This window comes from Fundulus heteroclitus, chromosome 13 (assembly GCF_011125445.2).
Source record: "Fundulus heteroclitus isolate FHET01 chromosome 13, MU-UCD_Fhet_4.1, whole genome shotgun sequence".
Taxonomy (NCBI): domain Eukaryota; kingdom Metazoa; phylum Chordata; class Actinopteri; order Cyprinodontiformes; family Fundulidae; genus Fundulus; species Fundulus heteroclitus.
The window spans coordinates 21421777-21445314 of NC_046373.1; the positions used below are offsets into that span (position 1 = coordinate 21421777).

General features: G+C 39.2%; 1 protein-coding gene across 1 annotated transcript in view; it reads left to right on the forward strand.

Moving 5' to 3' along the window:
- The first annotated feature begins 2791 nt into the window (after nucleotides 1–2791).
- slc44a4 (solute carrier family 44 member 4) overlaps nucleotides 2792–23538 on the forward strand; it is a 30067-nt gene continuing 9320 nt past the window's right edge. Inside the window, exons 1-9 of the mRNA XM_012870438.3 lie at nucleotides 2792–2992; nucleotides 16830–16878; nucleotides 16973–17046; nucleotides 19093–19171; nucleotides 20570–20669; nucleotides 20756–20887; nucleotides 20970–21030; nucleotides 21174–21294; nucleotides 21752–21835. Coding sequence (XP_012725892.2) covers nucleotides 2950–2992; nucleotides 16830–16878; nucleotides 16973–17046; nucleotides 19093–19171; nucleotides 20570–20669; nucleotides 20756–20887; nucleotides 20970–21030; nucleotides 21174–21294; nucleotides 21752–21835 — 743 coding nt within the window. The 5' untranslated portion in view covers nucleotides 2792–2949. The remainder of the gene's footprint in view (nucleotides 2993–16829; nucleotides 16879–16972; nucleotides 17047–19092; nucleotides 19172–20569; nucleotides 20670–20755; nucleotides 20888–20969; nucleotides 21031–21173; nucleotides 21295–21751; nucleotides 21836–23538) is intronic.

Sequence of the window (23538 nt, forward strand, 5' to 3'; positions counted from 1 at the left end):
TTTGTGTCTTTTATTGGATATATTTCTATAATTATACCATCACCAGGGGGCGTTAAACTCAAGTCTTAATAGGCAGGCTGAAATTTGAGCTGTGTTTACTGGAAAGATGTCTCACTCTGACTCGTTTTAGCCCATGTTCGTTAGCTAATTTATGCACAAGACAATTGGTGTTTTTACGCACACATATTAAAGTACAATCAAGTACATTGTATTGAAATGTTTACCAGGAATCTGATCGAAATTAAATAAATATTTGCTCATAACATATTTTCAACATAGATGTTACAAATAATTAAAACAGTGATGAGGGTGGGAATATCTAGGGGGGGAAACTGACTAAGAACTCAGTTGTTTGTCAGCAACATGTTCAGTAACCCTGTTCACCGTGTTTGGTTTAAATTCTGTCGTATAACCGGCACATAGACTACATTGGTAAAAGTGTTCGCTCACCTGCGTCAACTCGCCTGTGAACTTAAAGGACGTCCCGTTATTAATCCATAGAGCTCAATATGACTTTGGTTTAACGTTTCTGGAATGTTTCCAGGAGTTTTTGATCATTCATTTAAACGTGCATTTCTGAGGTCAGACACTGATGTTGGATCAGAAGCGCTGGCTCTCAGTCTCCGCTCCAGTTCAGCCCTAAGATGTTCTACAAAGATGTTTTGTCGAGTTGAAATCAGGACTCTGTGCAGGCCAGTCCACGTTATCCATGACAAATTCAGCCATGTCTTTACGGACCTTGCTTTGTGCGTTGATGCTCAGTCATGTTGGAAGAAGGGGCCAGCTCCAAACTCTTGCCACAAATTTGGGAGCATGTAATGTCTGCTGAGGCATAGCTCTGTTCACTGGAATCAAGAGTCCAAGCCTAGCTCCTGAAAAACAACCCTGCACCATAATCCCTCCTCCCTCCACCAAACTTTAATCCAGACTCATCCATCACATTCCAAGATGGAGAACCGTTAGACTCGATGATGACGTGCTTTACACCACTGCATCCGACGCTTTGCATTGAACGTGGTGATTTCTGGCTCGGATGCAGCTGCTCTTCCAAGGAACCCATTCCACAAACCTCTCTACAGACTGTAGTCAAAGCTAATCTGAAGGCCACATAAAGTTTGGAGGTCTGTAGCGATTCAGTCTGCAAAAAGTTGCTGACCTCGGCTCCTCAGCACCTGCAGCCTCCAACTCCGTCAGCTTACGTTTCGTAGATGAGTTGCTGTCGTTCCCAGTCGCTTCCACTTTTTTTTTTATAATGCTACTGAAAGTTGACTGGAATATTTAGAGCGAGGAAATGTCATGACCAGACTTGTTGCGCAGGTGACATCCAGCCACGCTGGCATTCACTGAGCTCCTGAGAATGACCCATTCTTTCGCAGGTGTTTGTTGAGTCTGCATGTCTAACTGCTTGATTTTATACACCTGTAACCACGAAAGTGACCGGAACACCTGAATTTGATTATCTGAACGGGTGAGTGAATACTTTTGACAGTATGGTGTGGTTCCCAGTCTCCATGTTGTCGGTTTTAACAGGCCCAATATTCTTAGTCAAGCACAACAAGAAACTAGATATTAATACCGGCCTGCTCCTGCTTAGCTCTAAAAGGCCTATTCTTACCCCGGTTTAAGATTTGACAATAAATGACGAAACATTGATCAGAGGTAAAACATTGTAATACGCATATTTAATTCATTAGAAATTAAATATGGCGACAGATTATTACATTACCATTATAAGATGATTTCACAGCGAGATGTAGGAGTCTGTCTGAAGTAAGTTTTGGAAAAACACCCTTTTTATCAACTTAGAGCTCCTCCTGCTAAGCTCAGGGGGAGGGTGGTTTAGCCCCTCAATTTGGAACAAAGAAACCCTTCTGGTTCTGACCAACCCCCCCTCTGGCCATAAACCTTCATGATGTTATGTTTACCTTACCCTGGAGCAGGGAGAGACAGACACCACTCTGCTTTCCTCAGCAACCCCAACTAAGATATATTTTTTATTCTCAACAAAACCCTAACTAAATTTCCTTTTGATTGGGAATTTTGCGATTGGTTAAACCAGGAGTCTGCAACCTGCGGCTCCAGAGCCGCATGTGGCTCTTTAAACCTTCAGCTTTGGCTCTTAAAACCTTAGACCAAAAATGCAGGGGGAAAAAAATTGGTCAATGTTTCTAAATGTAAGGCTCATTTAAAATTGCTAGGTTTAGTTCTGCAATATATGTGTAAGATTTCCAGAAAGAAAGAAACTAATGGTGTATAGAATATTTTACTATAGATAAATGAAGTATCTTTTTGTCAACAGGTTGCAAACTACTTGCTTTTTCATCATTTTGATGACATTTGCTATAGAAATCAAATATCCAATTGAAGAAAATGCATTAAACCTAAGCATAAAAATACTGTTGGTTAAATAATAAAAACGTTTGATCTTTAATTAAAACATTTTTAACAAATTTCCTATAGTATACTATAAAACAAGCTCTTGTTTCATAGAGACGTGTAACTTTTGTGGCACTAAACAAAATTTGTTTAGCTGGCTCTGTGAGTGGTAAAGGTTGCTGACCCCCTGGTTAAACATAACTGGGTCAAACCTTTAGTCAGATTATAACTTCTCAGCTTTATTAAAAATATACAAACAATCTAATTCCCCACCACCTCTGGTTTAGCCGCACTGGTTCAGTAAAAACAGATACGAGGAGTGATACCTCTCTCTCAATAAACCATCTGTGGTGGCGCTCACAGGTGCGCATCCCTTAGCAGGTGCGCCCGTGACGTCACTGCGTCGTTAGAACTAGCCAGGAAGGAAAAGATTTCCTCACTTAGTTACCATGGTCGGCGCAGGAACGGCGGAGCTACTTTTAAACCAGTTTTAGCTTCTTGTTTGTACAGTTTACTCTTTTATTTGGAGCGGACACGCCGGAGGGGAGCAGGTGGAGGAAGAGGCGGAGGAACATGGGGAAAAAACAGCAGGAGGACGGTCCGGACTCCGGCTACGGTGAGTCCGCATCACCCGTTAGTTTCCCCGGAGGACTCGCTTTGAGAGCAGCCGAAGTTTACTACCAACCGACGTATCCTCGACAAATAACCCCCAAAGTCCGTGTTTTGAATAATTGTGCTAATTTTGGTGCTTTTGTAGTAAATTTATTCTGTTCATGTTTTGTTGTTATCAAATATGGCTTAATACGAGGGCACCTTTAATGGGCTATTCGTCTCATAGGATAAAACGTTTTTTTTTTTTTTAGGTAGATAAGATTTAAAAAATGCTAAATTAACGGGATTTGGCTATTGTTTTACTATTGAAACATGTGAAATACTAAATTATCTCATGTTTATACTGAATTTGTGACTCATTAATTGTTAATAAAGGCCTTAACTAAATATGTAGCTTCCTTGTCTGGAAATAAACATAAAGTTAAAATATTTTAGACTAACCAAGGCTGGATTATGCCATCTATTCCTCTTTTTTTGTATCTTCTTAATATTCACCAAAGTTTTTATTTTAATGAGTTTAATTTAATACTAACAATTTAATTTTTGATAGGTTTAGACATTAATATTAATAAAATCTGATGTGTTTTACACACTCGTGTTTATTTTCCTATAATAATAATAATAATAATAATAATAATAATAATAATAATAATGTGTAATAAAACGAATGTTCTCCAATTAAACTGAATTATGCTATGCTAAATAAATAAAGACTCTGCTTCCAATATTAGGTTGGTGGCAAAAAAGAAAATCTCTGCATTTTAAGCGTCCAAACACTGTAGGAGCACACTGACTAGTTTTTGCACCAATAGATATAAAAATTATCCAAAGTTTAAATGAAGGGCTTATTAATGCATCGTGCACTACATATGCTACATTTGCCATCGTAAAGGTATCCATACCCTCAAAGTAGCACATCGGGATTTTATGTGATAGACGAAAGTATATAATTTGCATAATTGGGAAGTGGAATGCAAATGATGCGTGATTTTCGGAATATTTCCCAAAAATAAATTAATAAAATCTGAAAAGTGTGGCACGTCAGTCATGTCTTTAGCCTCCTTTTCTCTGACGATCCTAAATAGAATCAAGCACAGTAGACTGGTTTCAAAAGAGACATATTTATTAAAATCAAGTTCACCTTTTGATCAATTAAACTCACTATGAATCCAGCTGTTTCATCAAGGCCTCAGGGGTTGTTAAAACATTGGTGACAAGACAAGGTCTTCCACCTAAACTGACAGGTCAGGCCAGGGGAGCGTTAATCAGAGACGCAGCCAAGAGGTAACTCTGCAGGTTAGCATAGAACAATATCCCAAGCTTAAGAACATCTCACACGGTACCACCAAGACAAGGTCTTCCACCTAAACTGACAGGTCAGGCCAGAGGAGTGTTAATCAGAGACGTGGCCAAGAGGTAACTCTGGAGGAGCTGCAGTGATCCACTGCTCACTTGCTTGTGCAGGAAAACAAACACACCATCCCCACAGAGAAGCATGGCAGAGGTAGCATCATAATGTGTGGATCCACATCTTCAGCAGTCCCAGCTGAAGACCTGTTAGATGCTGCAGAAGACTTGAGACTGAGGTAGAGCGTCGTCTTCTGGCAGGATAAAGACACTAAAGATGCAGGAAATTGCGCTTACTTATCAGTAGCTTAAGTTGTCTGTGTGAATATATGTGCATTTCTTCCTATTGGTTTGTTATGCAACAAAGTGCACTTTGGTCTTCTTTTTTTAACTACGATGTCAAACACTAAAAATCTCTACCTGCAGACAGGCCTGCAGTGTAGGTTGAAAAGTACAGGAGCCTGACTGTAAGGAAGTCTAGATATTTTTCTAGCTGAAGAAATGTGAGGGACATTTCTCACAGGAAGGGAACCGGCCGACAATCAGGTGTGATACTTGGGTGGCACAGTTCATGGAGAGAACCTGCAGTCTTTAGCTCTAAAACCTGCAGGCTTTAGCTTTAAAAACAAGAGCCTGTGTCTATGTAGGAAAACATGCGTGCAGACGGTACGTTTTACGTGAACTAGATAAAATGGTTAGCAGAAAATTACAGAAATAGCTGCTATAAGAGCTCTATGCTCACAACACCGAGACAAAAGACTGACACAGAACTACCGTGTGGCACAACGTGTCCACTTCCTCTTTTTTTCAGTTCTCTGAATCACACTTCAGTGAAGATAACCTGAGTGAATAGAGATGGTTTTTCAAATGATGATTAAATTTATCAAGGGGAATAAAACAATCCAAATCAACCTGTCTTTGTTAAAAGTAATTGGTCTCTGGTCTAATAACCAGTTTAGCCACGTTTCTGTGCAGAATGGTTTTAATTGAGCTGCACTGGAAGGTTTTTAAGCCTTAAAGTTCTGTTGGGGGTCGAGCAACAGCACCTTTGTTTGATTTGAGCCTGGGCTTTGACTAGGCCACTCAAAACTTTAATTTAGCGGTTGAGTTTAAGGTCCCGAACCGATGGGTGCACCTTCTCCTTCAGGATTTCCTGCTAGAGAGCAGGACTCATGGTTCCACCAGTTCCTGTAAATTGTCCCGGTACTAAACCAGCTAATCAACTCCACACCATCACTCTACCACCATTAAAACGTTCTCTTTCTGAATTGTTGTTACTTTTATAACAGATGTAACTTGAAGCGTACCTTTCAGATAAAGTTTCCCATTTGAGCCGCCAGAATATCCCCCAAAAGTCTGGGGCATCGTCAAGATTATTGAGGAACATGTAAAATGGACCTCTGGGATTTTTTTTTTATTATTATCATTAGCGGTGGTGACCTTTAAACTGTTCCATTGCGCCTTTTTCTGTCAAGGTCTTCCTGACTGAACTGACCTTAACTGAGGCAAATGAGGCCTGTAACGCTTCAGATGTCGTTCTGGTTTGTTTTATCACCTCCACCGTGAGATGTTGGCATCATCAGAAGCTTTCTAACCCTTCCAGGCTAATAAATGTCAATGATGTTTCTAGTTCGGTAATGTATGTCTTTAGTTCATGGCATGAGTTGTATTGTTTTTTTTTTGTTTTGTTTTGTTTTGTTTATACTCTAACTTACTGTTTAAGTAACGTTTTGTTTGTACAAGTTTGACATTATTCAGATATTAGATATTACAATTGGTTTTGGTCTAAAAGGGTTTTACAAAAAAAGGAAGAAATCTGTGAAGGTCCAACTAATTTTCAGAGCGCTCAACGTTTGCATTACCATGAACCTGTTTTATTAAAAAAAAGGCACGGTGGTGGTACAGAGGTCTCAGTCCCTAAGGCAGCAGTCCTGGGTTCAAGTCCATGCCTTTGCTTGGCCTCTAGTGTCAAAAAAATGGATAACAAATATTTTGTAATTAAATTACATTTAATTGCAGCATAGATGCAAAAGTCAGCTCAGTCCGATTCTGCCAACCTGAGTAGTATTGAACATCTATTTATTATCATGTATTTTATTTTCTATAATAGAATCAGCTTTATTTTCCAATAGATTTACAGCCTGCAGACATCAGGTATAAATATATAAACTTCAAAGGGAACAGAAATAAGGATAAATGAGCATTATGTACACTTACGTGTGCATACAGCTATATTTACATACTGTAAGTTATATGCAAGGAAAATAAAAGGGGGTGGTGATGATGCTTTTAAAAAAGACTTCTCCTGAATACTAACATACCTGTTATAGATCCATGGATCTCTGAGTCACATTTTAGCAGATTTATTTCAGTGTTTTCTGATTATAAAAACAGATTTAGGAATACTATAAATGTAGCCTTTGACATTTGGATCAATATCTAAATGTTTCTCAGTACACCCGGGGTTTGCTCTTCATTTTTTCCATTCAAAAGACAGCAAGCGGAGGATATCTTTGATGGGGTTTTCTTTTTGGCCTCATAATGAGTGCAACTAATAAAGTGGCGTGCTGAAAGCGTCACAAAGAGCACCCTGGAGGGATGAAACGCCCACTCCGAGGTACTGAGCCTTGTCTATGTTGTTAAGAGCAGGAGGTTGTAATGAAGCTGCAGCCAACAAACCCTCCCTGCAGGTAAACATCCAGGTGTACCTGATGCACCTTATGGAAAGAGCCAGGATTCAAATGTCAGGGTCGACACCTAAAATCGCTGCAGCTCTTCAAACATCTTTTGCATGGGTGGGTATAATCTTTCTAAACCCATCAGTGTTTGGATAAATCATCAGCAGCGAAGGTAACGAAGCAACAAATTTATTCACGTGTCATAAGTCCCCTCCTTAAAATCTATACTGATGAAAGATAAATGTATTTGTTTACCTATTTTGTGCCCCTTGGAGTCACTTCCTGTTCAGATCCAGCACCGACAGTAGCTTGGGGGGATTTGTCTGCAAATCATTTAACTGAAAACTGTGCTGAAGCATTAAAAAAAAGCACTTTTATGTCACAACATAGTTAATATTGCTAATGATTTGAGAAATAACTGTTTAAAACTGTTGATTCAGGTTTTTGTCAGTTTTCTTCTTCTCGTATTACAATGTGACCTTTAATTATTATGTTAGACGAACTGAAGAAATAAGAGCGCCTAGAGTTGTTTTTTTTTTCATATTTTACGTCATTACAAGATCAAATTACAATATATTTTATTGGAGTTCTTATGATAGACTGAAAGGTACTGTTGAAGAGGTTTCACTTTCCAGTTGAACAACAGCCCTAAACATAACGCCAGAGCTTAAATCGCATGTTTAAGACATGAGCACATTAATATGTGACAAAACATGCACAAGTCCTGGTTACTGATCCTCTTCTTTCAGTCTGACTGAGCTTGACCCCTTTTTGCAAAGAAGAGACGGCACATATTTCAGTGGAGACATAACCCAAAAGACCTTCCGCTTTTAAAATGATGCCCTATTTTGGCTCGTCTGTCAAATAAGATATTAACAAAGTGCACTTAAGTTTGTATTTTAGAGACAAAATGTGACGTTTTAATGGATTTTCACTGGTTTTGCGGGGTGGTTTCCTGTATATCGAATCACATTTTCAGTTTGACGTTTTTGTTAATTCGACACATGAAACATTTCCGTTGGTAAATATTTCAGTGAACAAAAAGGTTAAAAACAAAATGGTGCAAGAATCTAAATCATTTTTTCAGAGATCCTCTTTTTTTTTTTTTTATTGGGTTGGAAATGTTCAGTGTTATGTTAATTTCTCTTCAGCAAATCAAAGAGCTGATTCCTGACTATCTTTTTTATTTTGTCAGAGATTTTCCCCCCGTGTAGCTCTAGTGCTGGAGTTCTGTTTAACTTGTTCCTTTCAATAAAAGTAAATTCTTTTAAGATCCGGTTACCGCAGCTAGGAAGACACATCCAGGCCACGTCATTGCGTCACCTAAAACGTCTCTTCCAGTAAACGCTTGATCCTCCCTCTCTTGTACTGTGAGCTTCAATAGAGGATCAAAGTGCAGAGAGACACTTCAGCTACATAAATTCCCGTATGTCTCCCGTCTTCCTGCAAACCAATGTCCTAATGCCCACTTTCTCATTTATAAATGCTCCGTTGATGTTTCTGGGTGCTCTTAATAAGCTGATCTGTGTTTTCTGACCTTAAATAGTTTGATATAAACGACTCATAAAACAATGCAAGCACCTGTTGGTGTCTAAATGATCTGGCTGGCATCCAGTCTGTGATGACGAAACCAAACGAACAGTAAAAGATTGGAAATAATTGACACCGGTTCTTTCAATGTTAATTAAATTAATTTAAAATCAATTTTTTAGTTGGAAATCAGCATGGGGTCACCACATGTAGTCGTTGCACTCAAAGAAATTGAATTGGTCCCTGTTACATGAGTACTGGAAGCAGATTGGTAGAAAAACCCAAATTAATAAATTTTTTCCTTTAGTCATTAGAGATATTGCACCACGTCGTTCTACCTGCTTACCCTTTGTTGTTCATTAGTGATGTTTTGGATTCCAGCTTTTAATGACCTCAGCAATAAACCAGCGCTGACCAGGCAGAACTAAAAGCGGTCCAACTTGTCTTGGCGTATGTAAAGCTGCTCATGGCTCATGAATTCTGAATTGGGTTTAGGTTTGTGCAAATTGTGCACAACAACAAGGAATTTGACTTCAGTTCCACTTTGCTCTCTTTACTCGGGTTGCTACAGAGCGTCTGTGTTAAATGGAGCCACACGTGGATGGGCTTTAAGGCAACATATCAAACACACTGCTTTCTTGTGTGACATCAGGGAGCAAATGAAAATATTTTTTTTAAAGAAAGAGATTAAACTGCAGTTGAAAATATTTTTTATCATGAACAGAGCATTATACAGGCATTGACTATACACAGAGAAGAGATTTTCTGTGTTTTAATGATGCAAACCGAGGATGTAAAAGCAGAATACATGTGACTTTAAGCATGTATTAAATTTAAATGTTTGACAGAAAGTAGGACCCAGATCTGTAGGAATGAACCAAGGATGCACCGATCAGGTTTTCTTCAAGGTCCGACTGACAAAGATTGTCATTATATTTCTAAAAATGATAACAAACTCTTGGCTGTAAACTTTATTTAGTTTGGTAATTAAATGTAAAACAGAAAAGTTTTTTTTTTTTTTTATCAAACTAGCAGAAAAAGGAATTGCATGATTATCCTCATTTAAGGGTTCTAACAAATGTCCTTAATCTTCATTTAATTTCTGTTAAACTTGGAACATAATACTTCAAAGAAAAACACTGTTTATTGTTGTGCTCTCAGACTGAAAATAATGGCGGTTTTCAGCTTCGATGCCGGAAAACGTGAAAATTATTGTATTTCAACCTTCGGACCATTGATTGCTGGATCTCTAGAGCTAGATCGCTGCGTAAAGAATTTCAACCTTTTAAGAAACAAACAGGGCAACTCTGCTTGCATGACAGTCATGTAAAGAGGAAGGTTTTAACATTTAAGTGTATCCGTGTATAAAGGTTGCCCGACACAACACTTGGACTCTTGAGGGTAGAATATCTGGTGGCAAAACGCAAATAAATGTTTGCAGAGTTGAGTCCTAACAAAGAATGAAAACGTTGCATCCGGCCGAGAGTTTAATGCTCATTTGCTGCTGGTGAGAGGAAGAGCTGTGTTGCTGCTTATGTCTGTAAATGGTTTTGGATTACCTGGAGGTCACTGCTCTCACTCTTTTTTTTTTTAACCAACATGGCCTGAGGATCAGAAACCTGTAGATTTCTTATCCTCGCTCCTCAAGTCAGATGAGCAGAGCCTTATTGTCCCAATTGTCTAATCATTACACGGATTTAATGCATTTTCTTACTCATCAAATCATTTCCATAGCTAGAAACTCAACTCTTTCCTCCTCAGCCAAGGTCACTGTTGAAACACCTGGAGTTTAAGCTGTAAAAATGTCCCGCAGTTTCTCCGTCTGAGATACAAAGTCCGCAGGTTTTAAAGCTTTTCTCCGTGTTTTTTACTGGCCTGTTAAAACTGAAACGTCTCTTTATGTGCGTGGGGTGGGGACACAGTTTTGCAACGAGCGAGCGTCATTGTTTACTATAAACACACGGCAGTGTGTTTGCAGAACTGAAATCGAATATCCATGTTTTACATGAGGTCAGTGGAAAAGGTGGTTTGGTGAAGACACCTTTCTTTGCTTCCTCATTTCTTTCATTTCACGGAAGATTTCTGCTGCAGAAATGCAGTCTTTCTGACTGAATCCTGGGTTTAAACAGAGAACCTACAGCAGCGACATGAACCGCCTGAGTCAATATCAGCTTCCAACTTCCTCCAGCTTGCCTGACATTTTAAAGCCGAGTTACGACAGTTGATACTTGGACTTATTCAGTTTGTGCTATGATCTTAAAAACAAAAACGATTCTTGTCCATCAGCACAGCTTAAGTGGTTGAAGAATAAGGCTTAATTATGTGTTTTTATTTTTGCAGTTTAAATTTCCAAGCTTTTATTTGGAGAGCTTTTAACAGTAAGAGCTGTAGAAGTTGGCATTCTGTGTGGGGAAACTGAGGTTTCTTTTCAATCCCAACCCAAAGATCCAATACGGCCACCTTGCATGTAGAATTTATCGATAGTCATAGTAAAAACACTTTGTTTTGCACTTTTGATTAAATCATTTCCCCAAACAGTACAATGCAGAGCCATGGACACACATTTTACTGTTAATTATAATAATTATTAAGTTGTATTTATGTTGGTTGTACCTTGTCGCAGAGCTCATGAATCAGCAAATCCCACTTGTTTCCAATTCTGAACCTGAAACATGGTTGAGTTGGCTTTGATCTCATTCCCAGCACTTTGAACCGCCTTGCTGCTGAAATGTGCTATACAGATAAACTTGACTTGACAGACCCAAGTTTTGATCTCGGTGGTAAATGAAATGTTGCATAACATCACAATTTGTTGGTATTTACCAAACTACCCCCAACAGTTCTTCTGAGAACCACTGAAGGCAACCTAAGTGCCACCAATGGTACCTGCTCCAATTACTAAGGGGTGGACCTGTTTCTGTTGAATTTGCATGTTATCTAAGCCATTACAAGGCCTTTGTTGGGTAGTACTATAGAGCTTGATGCTCCACATTAATCCAGACTTTTTGAATTGAGAAAGCTTCCTGGATAGGAAGCGAAACGTCTTCAAACTACGGAAAACAAGTCCAGTTGCTTTGTTTTTTGCTTTTTTGGAATGACCATGAGCTGGATGACTGAGAATCTTCACCAGCATACTGCTCCAAAACTTGAGGGCAGTGGCTCTGCAAAAAAATGTTAATTGCACATTGATGTTTGAGACTTTCGTCCCTCATGGTGGAAGTTTAACAGTAAATCTGTTTAATGTCCCACATTTTAAATACTTTATAAAAATATTTTCAGATTTTTCTGGAGGCCTCAGTCCTGAACCCAGTCGTCCCAGGTCCGGGACAATTGATGCATGTCTACCACCTTTGACTGAACCCTATTTCCTAAATGTCACTAGTGCCCCCAAAAATAGGCAAAATAAAATAAAAAATGTAAATATTTTCTAGCTGGTCTAATCAGGCATTTAATATTTACTCAGAAGTTAAAACAAAAGCAAGTAGGAAATGCCCTAGAGGACATGTCCAATCCTGATCTCCAATCCAATATGGCCGCCTTGCATATAAAATTTAGTCATACTGGCAGTGAAAGAGATTTTTTTTTTTTTGCACTTTTCAAGACATCTTTCATGCAAACAGTATTAAACTGTTGAGTAAACATGTTGCTACTCTTTGTTTTATTGTAGATAAATGAAGAGAAAAATGTCATTAGCTTATATTTCTATAGCAATTACCCTGGTAACTGAGTGCACAAACTACCCCATCCCACTAGTTCCCAAATATGGTACTGAAACACGATTAAGTTGGATTTGAAGATATTCCCCGATGCCAGTTGTCACATTTTTGGAGACAAATAAAACACTGCATAAGTAACCAATTCATTCCCAGATACCAAACAAATGGCAAATTTCACCATTTAATTTCACTAAAGTACCACCAGTAGTACTTGTGCCATCAACTTCCTCTTAGACTTTTGTCCCCACTAATGAGATTTTTGTCTGTGACCTTTTTACAATCGGTTTTATGTCACACACTTTTACGTCCGTCTTTAAACCGTTTTTCTGTACCTCTATCCTGTGGTTGATATAAGGGGCTTGCTTGTAAGTTTGAGTTTAAGGCGTTCTCAGGCCTGAGGTGCGTGTTTTGCTTCCAACTTCCTGCATCCTGTTTGACTATTTGCATCCTTCTCGAAACCTCTGCCACTTCTCCGAGCTGAACTGTTGACACAGTCCCCATTCACTTCTATTCAAATTACTCCCAGTGGAGATAATTACAGCCAGGCTGCAGCAAGAAATGATTGTTGTGGGTTGAGCTGCCTGGCAAAATGTTGCTCTCCATGGTAGAATAGATCTTCCTCATGTCAGTATTTGTATAAATCAAACAAAATGCACCCATCGAGCATGTTTATTCATCCTCTTGATTTCCTAGCGCTGAACTGGAGCATGTTTTAGTGGTGGAAAAGGGATCAGGTTATGCCTGTATTTGATATGAGGATAAATTCACTCGTCTGGCTCTTCCTGTCCAACAAGATAAAGCTGCACATTCACCCAACTGTCATAGGCGAGAGGGAGGAGCTGTTTCAGCCTGGATTTCTTCGAACAGATCTTTCACGCTCCTTCTGTTAAAAATATAAAATGTTTGTGACTCACTCATGTGGAAACCATACCCTGGATTCAAATGGGATTCAAATGCAGCTTTTTTTTTCAGTGCAGCACTCGCTGCTGCTCTTCTTCTGCAAACCAGAAAAAATGACTCCCTCTGCAAACAGTCTTCCTCTTTGCCTTAGGAAACAACAATGGCACATCCCTTCTCTCTAACATAGTCTCTCTTTGTTTGCAACTACAGGTGCATCTCAATAGCTCAGGGTATAATTGTTTTTTTTTTTTATTATTGTTTTGTAACTTTATTCAAAAAGTAAAACTTATATATGATTCATTACTCACTGATATAATTCAAGTTTTCATTTCTCTTAATTTTGATTAGTGTTGCACCGATACCAGTATCTGACGGGGCTTCAATCCAGCACTAAAATGGTGGTATCGGTATCGGCGAGTACCAACAAATAGGGCACCGATACCATTTTTGATATTTGTATGTCGCTTGAACGCAGCCTTCTCTCTCCCGACTAGTATTATACATGTTATATAAGTTCATGAAAGTTGCACTATTTCAGCATTTGAGAGCCAAAACTCGGGGTTTAAAAGAGATTATTCAATTATTAATGCAATTTTACTGCCTTACTGTTGCACTACTATTATACGTGTTATAATTTCACGAATGTTGCACTATTTTGGCCTTTGAGAGCCAAAAGTTTATTCAGCTATTGTCACCCATTCCAGGAAGGCAATAAAAAGTTCTACTACCCTCAGTAGTATTCAGTTCTTCATATATACACACACACACATCAGTTTCAAACAGATGGTATCGGTATCGGCCAATACTGCACAGCCAGGTATCAGGTATCGGTATCAGGGCCAAAAAATGGCATCGGTGCAACCAGGGTCCGAAATTAACACTCGCCAGTCGCCAAATGCGAGTAAATTTCCCGTTTGGCGAGTGAATTTCAGAGGGCTAGCTACCACATGGCGAGTAAATGTTTGTACCAAATAAAATAAAAGTAACATAAAAATAACAAAACCCATACGATCTGTTCACAGCTCTGTCCATCCAGAGCTCAGACCCGCCTTCTGCGGTGCTGGTTCAGCTTCTTTCACATTCAGAACCAGTCATGGCTGAACGCTGGATCAGAAAACAGATCTGCTAACCAGATACAGTCTAAAACGCCAATTAGTCTGTTTATAAGTTTCGTTCTTATTTATTCAGATTTTTTTTTAACTACCTGCGCTGCGGCTCTGTGCTTCTCCGCTCTTACTGCGCCTCCCCCGCCCCCTCTCGGAGCAAGGTGCTTTTATCAGCGGCCAGCCTTCAAAACGTGAATCGCTACGTTTAATGTCCTTCCACTCGTACCAAAATGTCCCAATTAAAGTCAGTAGGAGAGTCGGTAACTGTTTTTCATGCTCTTTTGTTTTTAACGACACAGGACCAGCAGTGCTTCAGTGGGCGTGGTGCGTTTTGAACCATACACAGGGGCGGTTCTGAACAGGGGCCAACAGGGGCCTATGCCCATGTAGAACTGTTATGGCCCCTGTACTAAAAACATGATGTTAAATTTCTTAGGATGATAAATGCTGACAAAGATAACGTGACTGACTGGTCATTTGGATCAGTTGCATTTTTTTTCGCTTATGGTTTTACCCAATAATAAAATAACAAAATAATAAAAAAAATAAATATAAAAAAAATAACAATAATTAAAATCAAGCTGTTTCACGTTAAGCTCCCGCTGTATTGAGAAAAGATCAGGGGTCTGCATAATATTTTAAACGATGAAATGTTGACCTGTTAAGTTCCCCCCCCAAATCTTTTGTTCTGTGTGAAAAAACACTGGCCCCACCCTGACCCCCCCTGCTACATTTGGTCTAGAACCCCCACTGACCGTACTGGCTTGATGAAACTCTGCCTCATTCACAAATTTGGCCAACCTGGATAGAATAATGATAATCTGTAGTGTTTTTTTTATCGCCTGGATGTGAATCTGATAATTCATATTGTGTCTTTTATAATCAACTACAATATATATATTTTTTTTAATTCAGGAAACAAAGATTTCTCTTCCAGGTTCCAGTCAGCCACGACCCCAACCCCCCCCCCCCCCCCCCTCACATAATTAACATAATTTCACTCTTAATTTTTATAAAAGTTGAGGTCTGGTCAAAATTAATATTTTGGCCGGTAAAAAATATGCCTGGCCGGTTGATTTTTACATCTACCGGCCAACTTGGCCGGTGAATAACAAAGTTAATGTCGGACACTGGGTGCAACACTAATTTTGATATTTATGGTTTACAGTTAATGAAAACTTAAACTACATAATTGAACCATTTGAATGCCACATAAGATGAATGAGAACTTAGTTTTATTGTGGGACTGTTGTGTCATGGGTAAGACAGTTTGACTTGACGGTTTTCCACCGCACAGTTGTTCACACATTAACACGGCTCATTGCCAAAGAAGCTAGCTGTTCAGAGAGCCGTATCCAAGCATATCAAAGAAAGGTTTAGTGGAAGGAAAAAGTGTGGTGGAAAAGGTTGCAACAGCAATTACGCCGGCTTGGAGAGAGTTATGAAGGAAAGGCCATTCCAGAGTTTGGGGCAGATTCACAAGGCGTGGACTGCAGCTGGAGGCAAAACTACAAGAGTCGACACAGACAGCCATATCCAGGAAATGGTCGCATTTCTTGTGTTAATCCACTCTGAGACAAAGTCAGGGGCTCCTTACCTGGACTGCGGAGAAAAGGGACAGCTAGTGATGATCTGGGAACCCATTACCTCCATGCCAGAAAGCATCGATGCAGTAATTCAAGTAAAATAAGCCCCAACCAAGTGTTCATGTAAATATACTATACAGTACATAGATACACTGCATTTAAAAAAGGTTTTATTGATCTTATTAAATATTTTACTTTTCATAGACTGGCTTTTGTGGTTTCATTGACTGTAAGCCCTGATCGCCAACATGAACAGAAATAAACTCTATAAATATACCACACTGAGAAATGAATCTCTAATATGTTGAATAAATAACTTTTACTCATATTATTTTTGACAGGCATCTGTAAAGACAGACTTTATTTAACAAGGAAGGTTCTTGAGTTACAAGGCTTTCCTTTGTGTCGAGGTTCAGCTGTCAGAGAATATTTACTTTCATCAGAAATTCTAAAAATAGTAAATACACAGAAAAAAAACACAGGGAAATAAAATGAAGCGAACTGTAAAGACAATTACAACGATAAAAGTAAATAAAAAAATGTTTTTCGTTGTAATTCTTTGAAAATAGGAATAGCAGGTTGATGATCTTTCAGAGATCATTGCAGATATTAAAGCATAAAAATTTAATCACGCCTCACAGGAACATTAACCAGGACCAATATCTTAAATGTATGATTTGAAATGTAAGTAAAGATTCCGTAATGTCTGTAAAAGGTTTGCCTTTCTCACTCGCACATTAATTTATCAACCCTGAACATACAAGGAAACTTTTCCTTATAAGAAACAACAATACGTTTAGTTTCTGGGGTTTTTGTGTGTCTGTAGTTACTGATAAATATCTGCCCTGAATTCCTGTCTGTTTCCTTAATGCGATTAAAAAAGTGCACATCGTCTAAACTGCTCCTGTTTACCTGATAATAAGACCATAAACGGTGACGTCCTCAGATTATTGTTTAATGACTATTTTCCGCCCCCAGGTGAGCCTGCTCAGTTCGACCCAAGCTTTAATGGACCCATAAAGAAAAGGTGAGCCTTTTTAAGATATTTATCTTTATTTTCACACAGTTATCTCCAACATCTAATTGACTCTGTGGTTCTTTTATTACATTTTTCTCCACAGAGGATGCACGGATATAATCTGCTGTGTTCTGTTTATGGTCGTCATCCTCGGCTACATAGGGGTAGGAATTTTAGGTGAGTGAAACCCAGAGATCCAAACGTTTCTGCAGCTTCAGTTTCATCCAGAGGGACAAAGATCCGGTTACACTGTAAATACCTGTTAATGAAGTTGCTTTCTCAGTATTTTCAAGAGTTGCAGGAGTAGATGGACCCAACACAGCAAATTGTTTGGTTCTCACCAAGACACACACACACACACACACACACACACACAAATGTGTTAGATAATTTATCTTGTTTTAAAGAGAAAGTGTGTAACTGATTTAGTTTCTAATTATCAAAAATCAATTATTGCTTTTATAGATACGTATTCTGGCAAAGTCTAATAACCTCACATCAAAAATGAAAGCGTTCTCATACTTTAGAAGCCAAAGAAGCACATAATTTACAGTAGCCAAAAGGGGACAAACTTCTCAGCTATACAGGTTTTCCTTATCTGTCTTCTATATGAAGTCGGCGGAGAAGGAGCATAAACAAGCAAAGACGACCGGTAGATCATTCTATTTGCCATTTTCTGTTGAAATGGAGGACCATACATACTCTTTGCTCAGCAAGAAGTGGGAAGAAAAAGTAACCAAGAAAAGAAAAAGAAGTTATAATCGTGAGAAAACGAGAGTCTACATCAGTACAGCCATTATTAGCAGGTGGAGTGGAGCTCATTCATGAGGGAACAGGGATTTAAAGCGGATGCAGAGGTTACAGGATCCAACGCTCAGAAGCTTGACTGATGTTCAGCCTCGTTTTGCCTCTTTTTTTGCTCCGCTTAAATCTGAGAAATGTAATGCAGAGAAGAAGCCATTCCTCTGTATTATCATGGAGCTACTGCAATCTGGCAACACCTGAGCTCTGTATCACATGACTTCGATCTACTGTTCCTATTGGTGCAGAATCCTTTCATGTCGACGTTGGCATCGTAACCAGAAGTAAATATTTATATATTGTGGATCCATCAAAATTTCTAAAATAATTATGTATATAGTGATATAGTGTCTATTTATTTTTCAGTCAAATTTAAAAGTTTTATTCTGCACCATTATTTTGAAAAATTACTGGTTTCAATGAAAAAGTTAGCTATGTAGCTCAAAGTTCAAGTTTAATCTCAAATTCACAGCAGAGCGGTGACTAATTTATAAAATCGTAAACACAAGCTACAATGTTCTGTATCTGGTTGTTTTACAATCCGAAGGGATTTTACTAACAGATGTTTGTTGGACTTTGTGTTTTGGCTGGAATTACAGTCTTCTTCAGAACAGTTTGTTTCCTTGTATTCATTTCAGTCAACTTTAGTGATCTTTACACCACCTATAGTTGGATTGTTTAAGTGCTCTCCCTTTTTCATTTTCTAATCTTGGCCTTTCACTCTTTGATGTTCACTATTGTTTATTTATTTTCTTTTATTTAAAATTATTTAAAGGCTGAGTAAATATTTCGCAGTACTTTTTGAATGACCCTTCCTATCATTGTCTGGTCAGTAGGTCTTTATTGCTTTGTCCTCAAACTCATTCCTACACTCAGGGCGCGCTCTCTTATCTAGAGTCAACAAATCAGACTGATTAGCCGAGGTATATTGTGCCACAGTATGTGTGCCAGCAGCTGAGATGCTGGCACACATACTTTCATAATTTTCACTGGAAGCCTTTTAAAAATCCTGCTTATCAAATGTGGATTTTGTTTCACTTTTGTGGATTAATCTGCTTAATTTATTCAGTCTGTATAAATGTTGAAGTTAAGTACATGAGTCCTGCTTAGATTCAGGATCAGATTGTGAATGAAACTTGTTCAAGACTACGTCCACGTATAAACTGGTTATAGTTGCATTTTTGTTTACCGGACATGTGATCTGGAAACTGAGAACCAGTGCATGCAAACGTGAAAGTGTGACCTGCAGTGCCCCCTGGTGGCTGGTTTGGTAAAACCGCCTTAACTACATGAAGTTCTCTGCCTTGTACATCGATTTTTAGATTCAGAACAGCTTCCTTTTAAACTTTAACTTTGTTTCTACATAACTTGTGATGCGTTTCTTTCTCAAGTGTAATCTGTTTGTTTTTTTCCTTCCTTCAGCATGGCTCTACGGAGATCCTAGACACGTTCTCTATCCGAGGAACTCAACTGGGTGGTTCTGTGGCGTCGGACCAAACAAGTAGGCCATCTATGCTGTCACTGTACTTTTACAACAATCTAGCCCTATGAAAACAGTGCCTTTCCATAGTGTTCATTTTCCTTCAGCCTTTGGCATTTTGTCGCACAAAATTCAGTGTATTTCACGGGGATTGTATGTAGAAAAACCAACACAAAGTTGTGCACAATTGTGATGTGAAGTGGTTTCAAACTAAAACATAGTTTTTTATATTTTCTCACCGGTAAAAACCTAAAACGGTAGCTTGTGCATACATTCAACCTCTCTGACTCAATACTCTGCAGAACCACCTTTCACTGCGTCTTTTTAAACTGGATTTAGGTCTAGACTTTGACTGGGCCACCCTAACAAAAACTTTCTCTGCTCTTAAAGCTGCAGGTCATTTGGGTTATATCCTTACCAGCTTTGCACAACTGGAGACTAAAATTTGTGCCCATTCTTCTTTCCAAAATAGCTCTTTCAGACTGAATGGAGAGCATCTGTGAACAGCTATTTTCAAGTCTTGTCCCATTTTCTGACACATTAATACACTTTAATTTAAATCACTCCATTGTAGCTCTTGCTGTATGTTTAGGGTTACTGTCCTGCTGGAAGGTAAATCTCTGCTCCCACTTTTGCTGCCTCTAACAGGTTTTCTCCATCTCCCCATTAACTTCAGCTTTCAATCCCCCGTATAAGAAAAGCATTCCCACTGCATGATCCCACCGCTGCCGTGTTTCACAGTGGGAATGATTTATTCAAGTTTCAAAGACTTAGAGTTTGCATTTAGATCAAAAGGTTTCATTTTGGATTCGTCTGATCAGAGCTCAACATGCTTGCTGTGTTCTCTGCATGGCTTTTGGTGAACTGCTTGTTTCCAGCTGTTCTTGCATAAAGTCCCAGGTTTGTTTAACTTGCCCAGCTCCCATCTGAGCTGTAAATCTCCACAGCTCAGCTCCATTTTTAGATGATCGATTGACCAGGGCTCTGTGAGATGTTCAGAGTTTGGGATGTAGTTGTATACCTAAACGCTGGATTAAACTTCCCCTCAACTTCCTCCCTCACCCGTCTGCTATGCTCGTCAGTCCTCGTGATGCTGTTCAACCCGCTGAGGCTCTATTTACTAATAAACTCACTTGGTTGCACTAGTTTTATTTAGGGGTGTTAAAGTAAAGGCGGCTGATTAAAAAACACGAGCCACACTTTTCTGATTTTATAATTGTAACCAGTTATGAAAGACCATGAGTAATTTCTGTTTACAGTTCAGCACTGCTTTGTCTTGGCCTGTTGCTTGAAATTTACTGAACGTTTCTGGTTGTAATGTTAAAAAAAAATGGAAAGAGATCCCAGGTGTGTCTACTTTGGTTCACTGTTGTGTGTCAGCAATAATGTATATAATGAAAACCTCCTTTTCTCCCTCAGAGACCGGCCGAACTTGTTGTACTTTGATATTCTGAAATGTGCCACATCCATAAACGTGATGGCGTCCTCTCTGAACGGTTTTCAGTGCCCAACCACGCAGGTAGAGGCACCTGCTGCTGGATTTTACTCTTTCGGTCTGTTTCTGTTTATAAACCTAAAGCATTGCTGTTTTTTCCTCTTCCACAGGTCTGTGTGGAAAAGTGTCCGTCTGATTTCTGGGCCGTCAGCCCTCTGGACTACATCCCCGGAAAGCTGGCAAAAGATGTCTTTCATCAGAATTCATGCGTTCCCTCACTGGACCTGGCCAAAACTCAGTTGGTGAGCGACAGCTCTTTGTTGCTGCAGTTACAGCCTAACCCTGGATTTTATGGTTTAAACTATGTATCTGATCTTTCTTTAGACTGTCAGAGAAATAGTGGACAAAGAGCTCTGTCCTTTTTTCCTCATACCCACAACCTCAGGTGAGTAAATATTTTACCTCTGTTGATTATTCACCTGGACTCAAGGCTCATGTTTAAATATTAATAACGTTTCCTAACTTAAAAAAAGAAACAGATTATTTCCTGTTGCCTGATTAAATGTGATTTTCTTTCTTAATTTTTAGCATTGGGGAGATGTTTCCCTGACATCCAGAAACTAGTCGAAATCCCTCCTTCTTTTTCTGAAGTCCCAGGTTTGCCCTCCTCAATCAACGAGACGAGTAACCTCATCAAGAACGGCACCGGGTAAGACCCAGTCCCCCAAGCATAAAACCCCCTAAACAACACTAACAAATGTTGAGCCACTGCTTTAACATCCCTGCCTCTTTCCACCCCCTCATCACCAGCTCCAGGTCAGTGGTGGTGTGAGTTTTCATCAGCTTTAGTGTAGCAGCTCGGTGACGGTTGCTTCTTAAACGTCCTAAAAAACTCTCTTAGGATGTAAGGGTTGTAAATGGTCGTCTGAGTCTGTTCCTTTAACCGGATGGTCCTGCTGACTTGTCAAAGCATGTCTTGTTTTTCGTGTCTGATTGGAAGCGTAGTGGAGGTAATAGAAGAATTAGTCATGTTGTGTAAAATGCTTTAGATTAGTTCATAGCTGTGTTTTATTTCCATATTTATGTGTCAGCAGTCTGGTTTTTCATTCACGGTTTGTAAGGAGAGCCGCTCTAATGCAACGTTTCTCTGGTTTTCTCATCATTAGGGACATAATTAACGGCTTCAGTGCCAGAGACGTTGGTATCCGGATCTTTGAAGATTTCGCGACAGCCTGGCCGTGGATTCTTGTGTGAGTTTTCAGCTGCACCACACAAGTTTCAATCTGGCTCTTTCACATTTAGCCTCTTTAAAACCACAAGATTGTGAGGTGGAAGGAAAACGCTTAATTTTTTTACATAGAAACCCATAAACGTGGGGTGTGTATTTGTATCCAGGCCCCTGAATAGATGCTGCATGTCTTGTGCGGCATCTGTCCACCAGCTTTGCACAACTACAGACTGAAATTGTTGCACATTCTTCTTTTCAAAACACCTCAAGCTCAAGTCCAGTGGACGGAGAGCATCTGTCAGCATCAAACTGCAAGTCTTGCCACAGATTATCAGTTGGATTTAGGTCCAGACTTTGACTGGGTCATTCTAACACATGCACTGCAAAAACGGACTTAAAATAAGTAAAATGTTCATAAAATTTGTGTATTTGTCCTTGATTTGAGCAGGTAAATAAGATGATCTGCCAATGGAATAAGATTTTTACACTTAAAATAGGAAGAACGCCTCTCCATCATCTTATTTCAAGTGCAGGATGTCTAATTATCTTATCTTAGGGGTAAAAATACTCATTCCCTTGGCAAATAATCTTTTTTAGTGTATTTATCAAGGACAAAATACACTAACTTTAAGAACATTTTACTTATTTTTAGATCCGTTCTTGCATTGTGAATGTGCTTTAATCTAAACCGTTCCATGATAGTTGTTGCTGAATCTTCAGAGCAGCTGTCCTGCTGGAAGATGAACATCTGCCACAGTCTAAAATCGTTTGCATCCTCTTAAGGCCCCCACAATCCCTCTCTGCTGGCACCGACAGGTGTGCGGTGGGTGCCTGCTGGAAAAGAAAAGGCTCTAGGTGCTCAACTAGCTAATCAAACATTTTACCAACCCTTCTCCCGCTTCTCCCCAATGGCAGAAACTGAGCAATGTATGAATTAGTCACAAGAAATGTGCGTCCCACTGGCTTCCCTATCCCTGCTAACCCCACAGCATGATGCTGCCACCACCAGGAGAACTATGGGCATAACATTTTGCATGGAGGTCAGAAAGGTTTGTTTTAGTCTCATCTGAGCTGAGCACCTTTTCCACCTTTGCTTTATCCTCTTTGAGCTTGTGGAAAACTACGAACTAAACATCTCGTAGTCTCGTAGTTTTTTTTTTTTTTTTTTTTTTTTTGGATTTGGTCTCGGCCCTCTTCCATAAAGACCAAATTTTTGAAGTCCTGTTGAGAGATTCCTCCACCTGAGCCATGGATCACTGCAGTTCCTCCAGAGTGACCACACTCCTCTCGGCTGCCTCTCCTTGCTCTTTAAGTCAGTTTAGGTGGATGGACGCATAGGTTTGAAGATTTTACTTGTGGGTATCAGAGTAAAATGTACTTTCGCCTCACAAATATGGTCTACTTTGCGTGAAAGTATCAAATAAAATTCAGTGATATTTATGGTTATAATGTGTGAAAATGTGAACAGGTTTAATGGGTATGAACACGTTTGCGAGGCTGTAGAGCTCAGATTTATGTTTTGAACACCAAATATTTAGCATTGATGCATAACAGCGACGACTTTCTTAATGATAAAAGCAGATTTTTATTTCCAGTTTTACATTAACTTGCATGGAGAAAGGGGAACACACTGAGACATTTGGCTTTGAAAATAAAGCGTCAATGTTAAACGTTTTAAGCGTTGAGGTTCTGTTGTCCCATTTGTAACTGGTTTCTTCCTGCTGC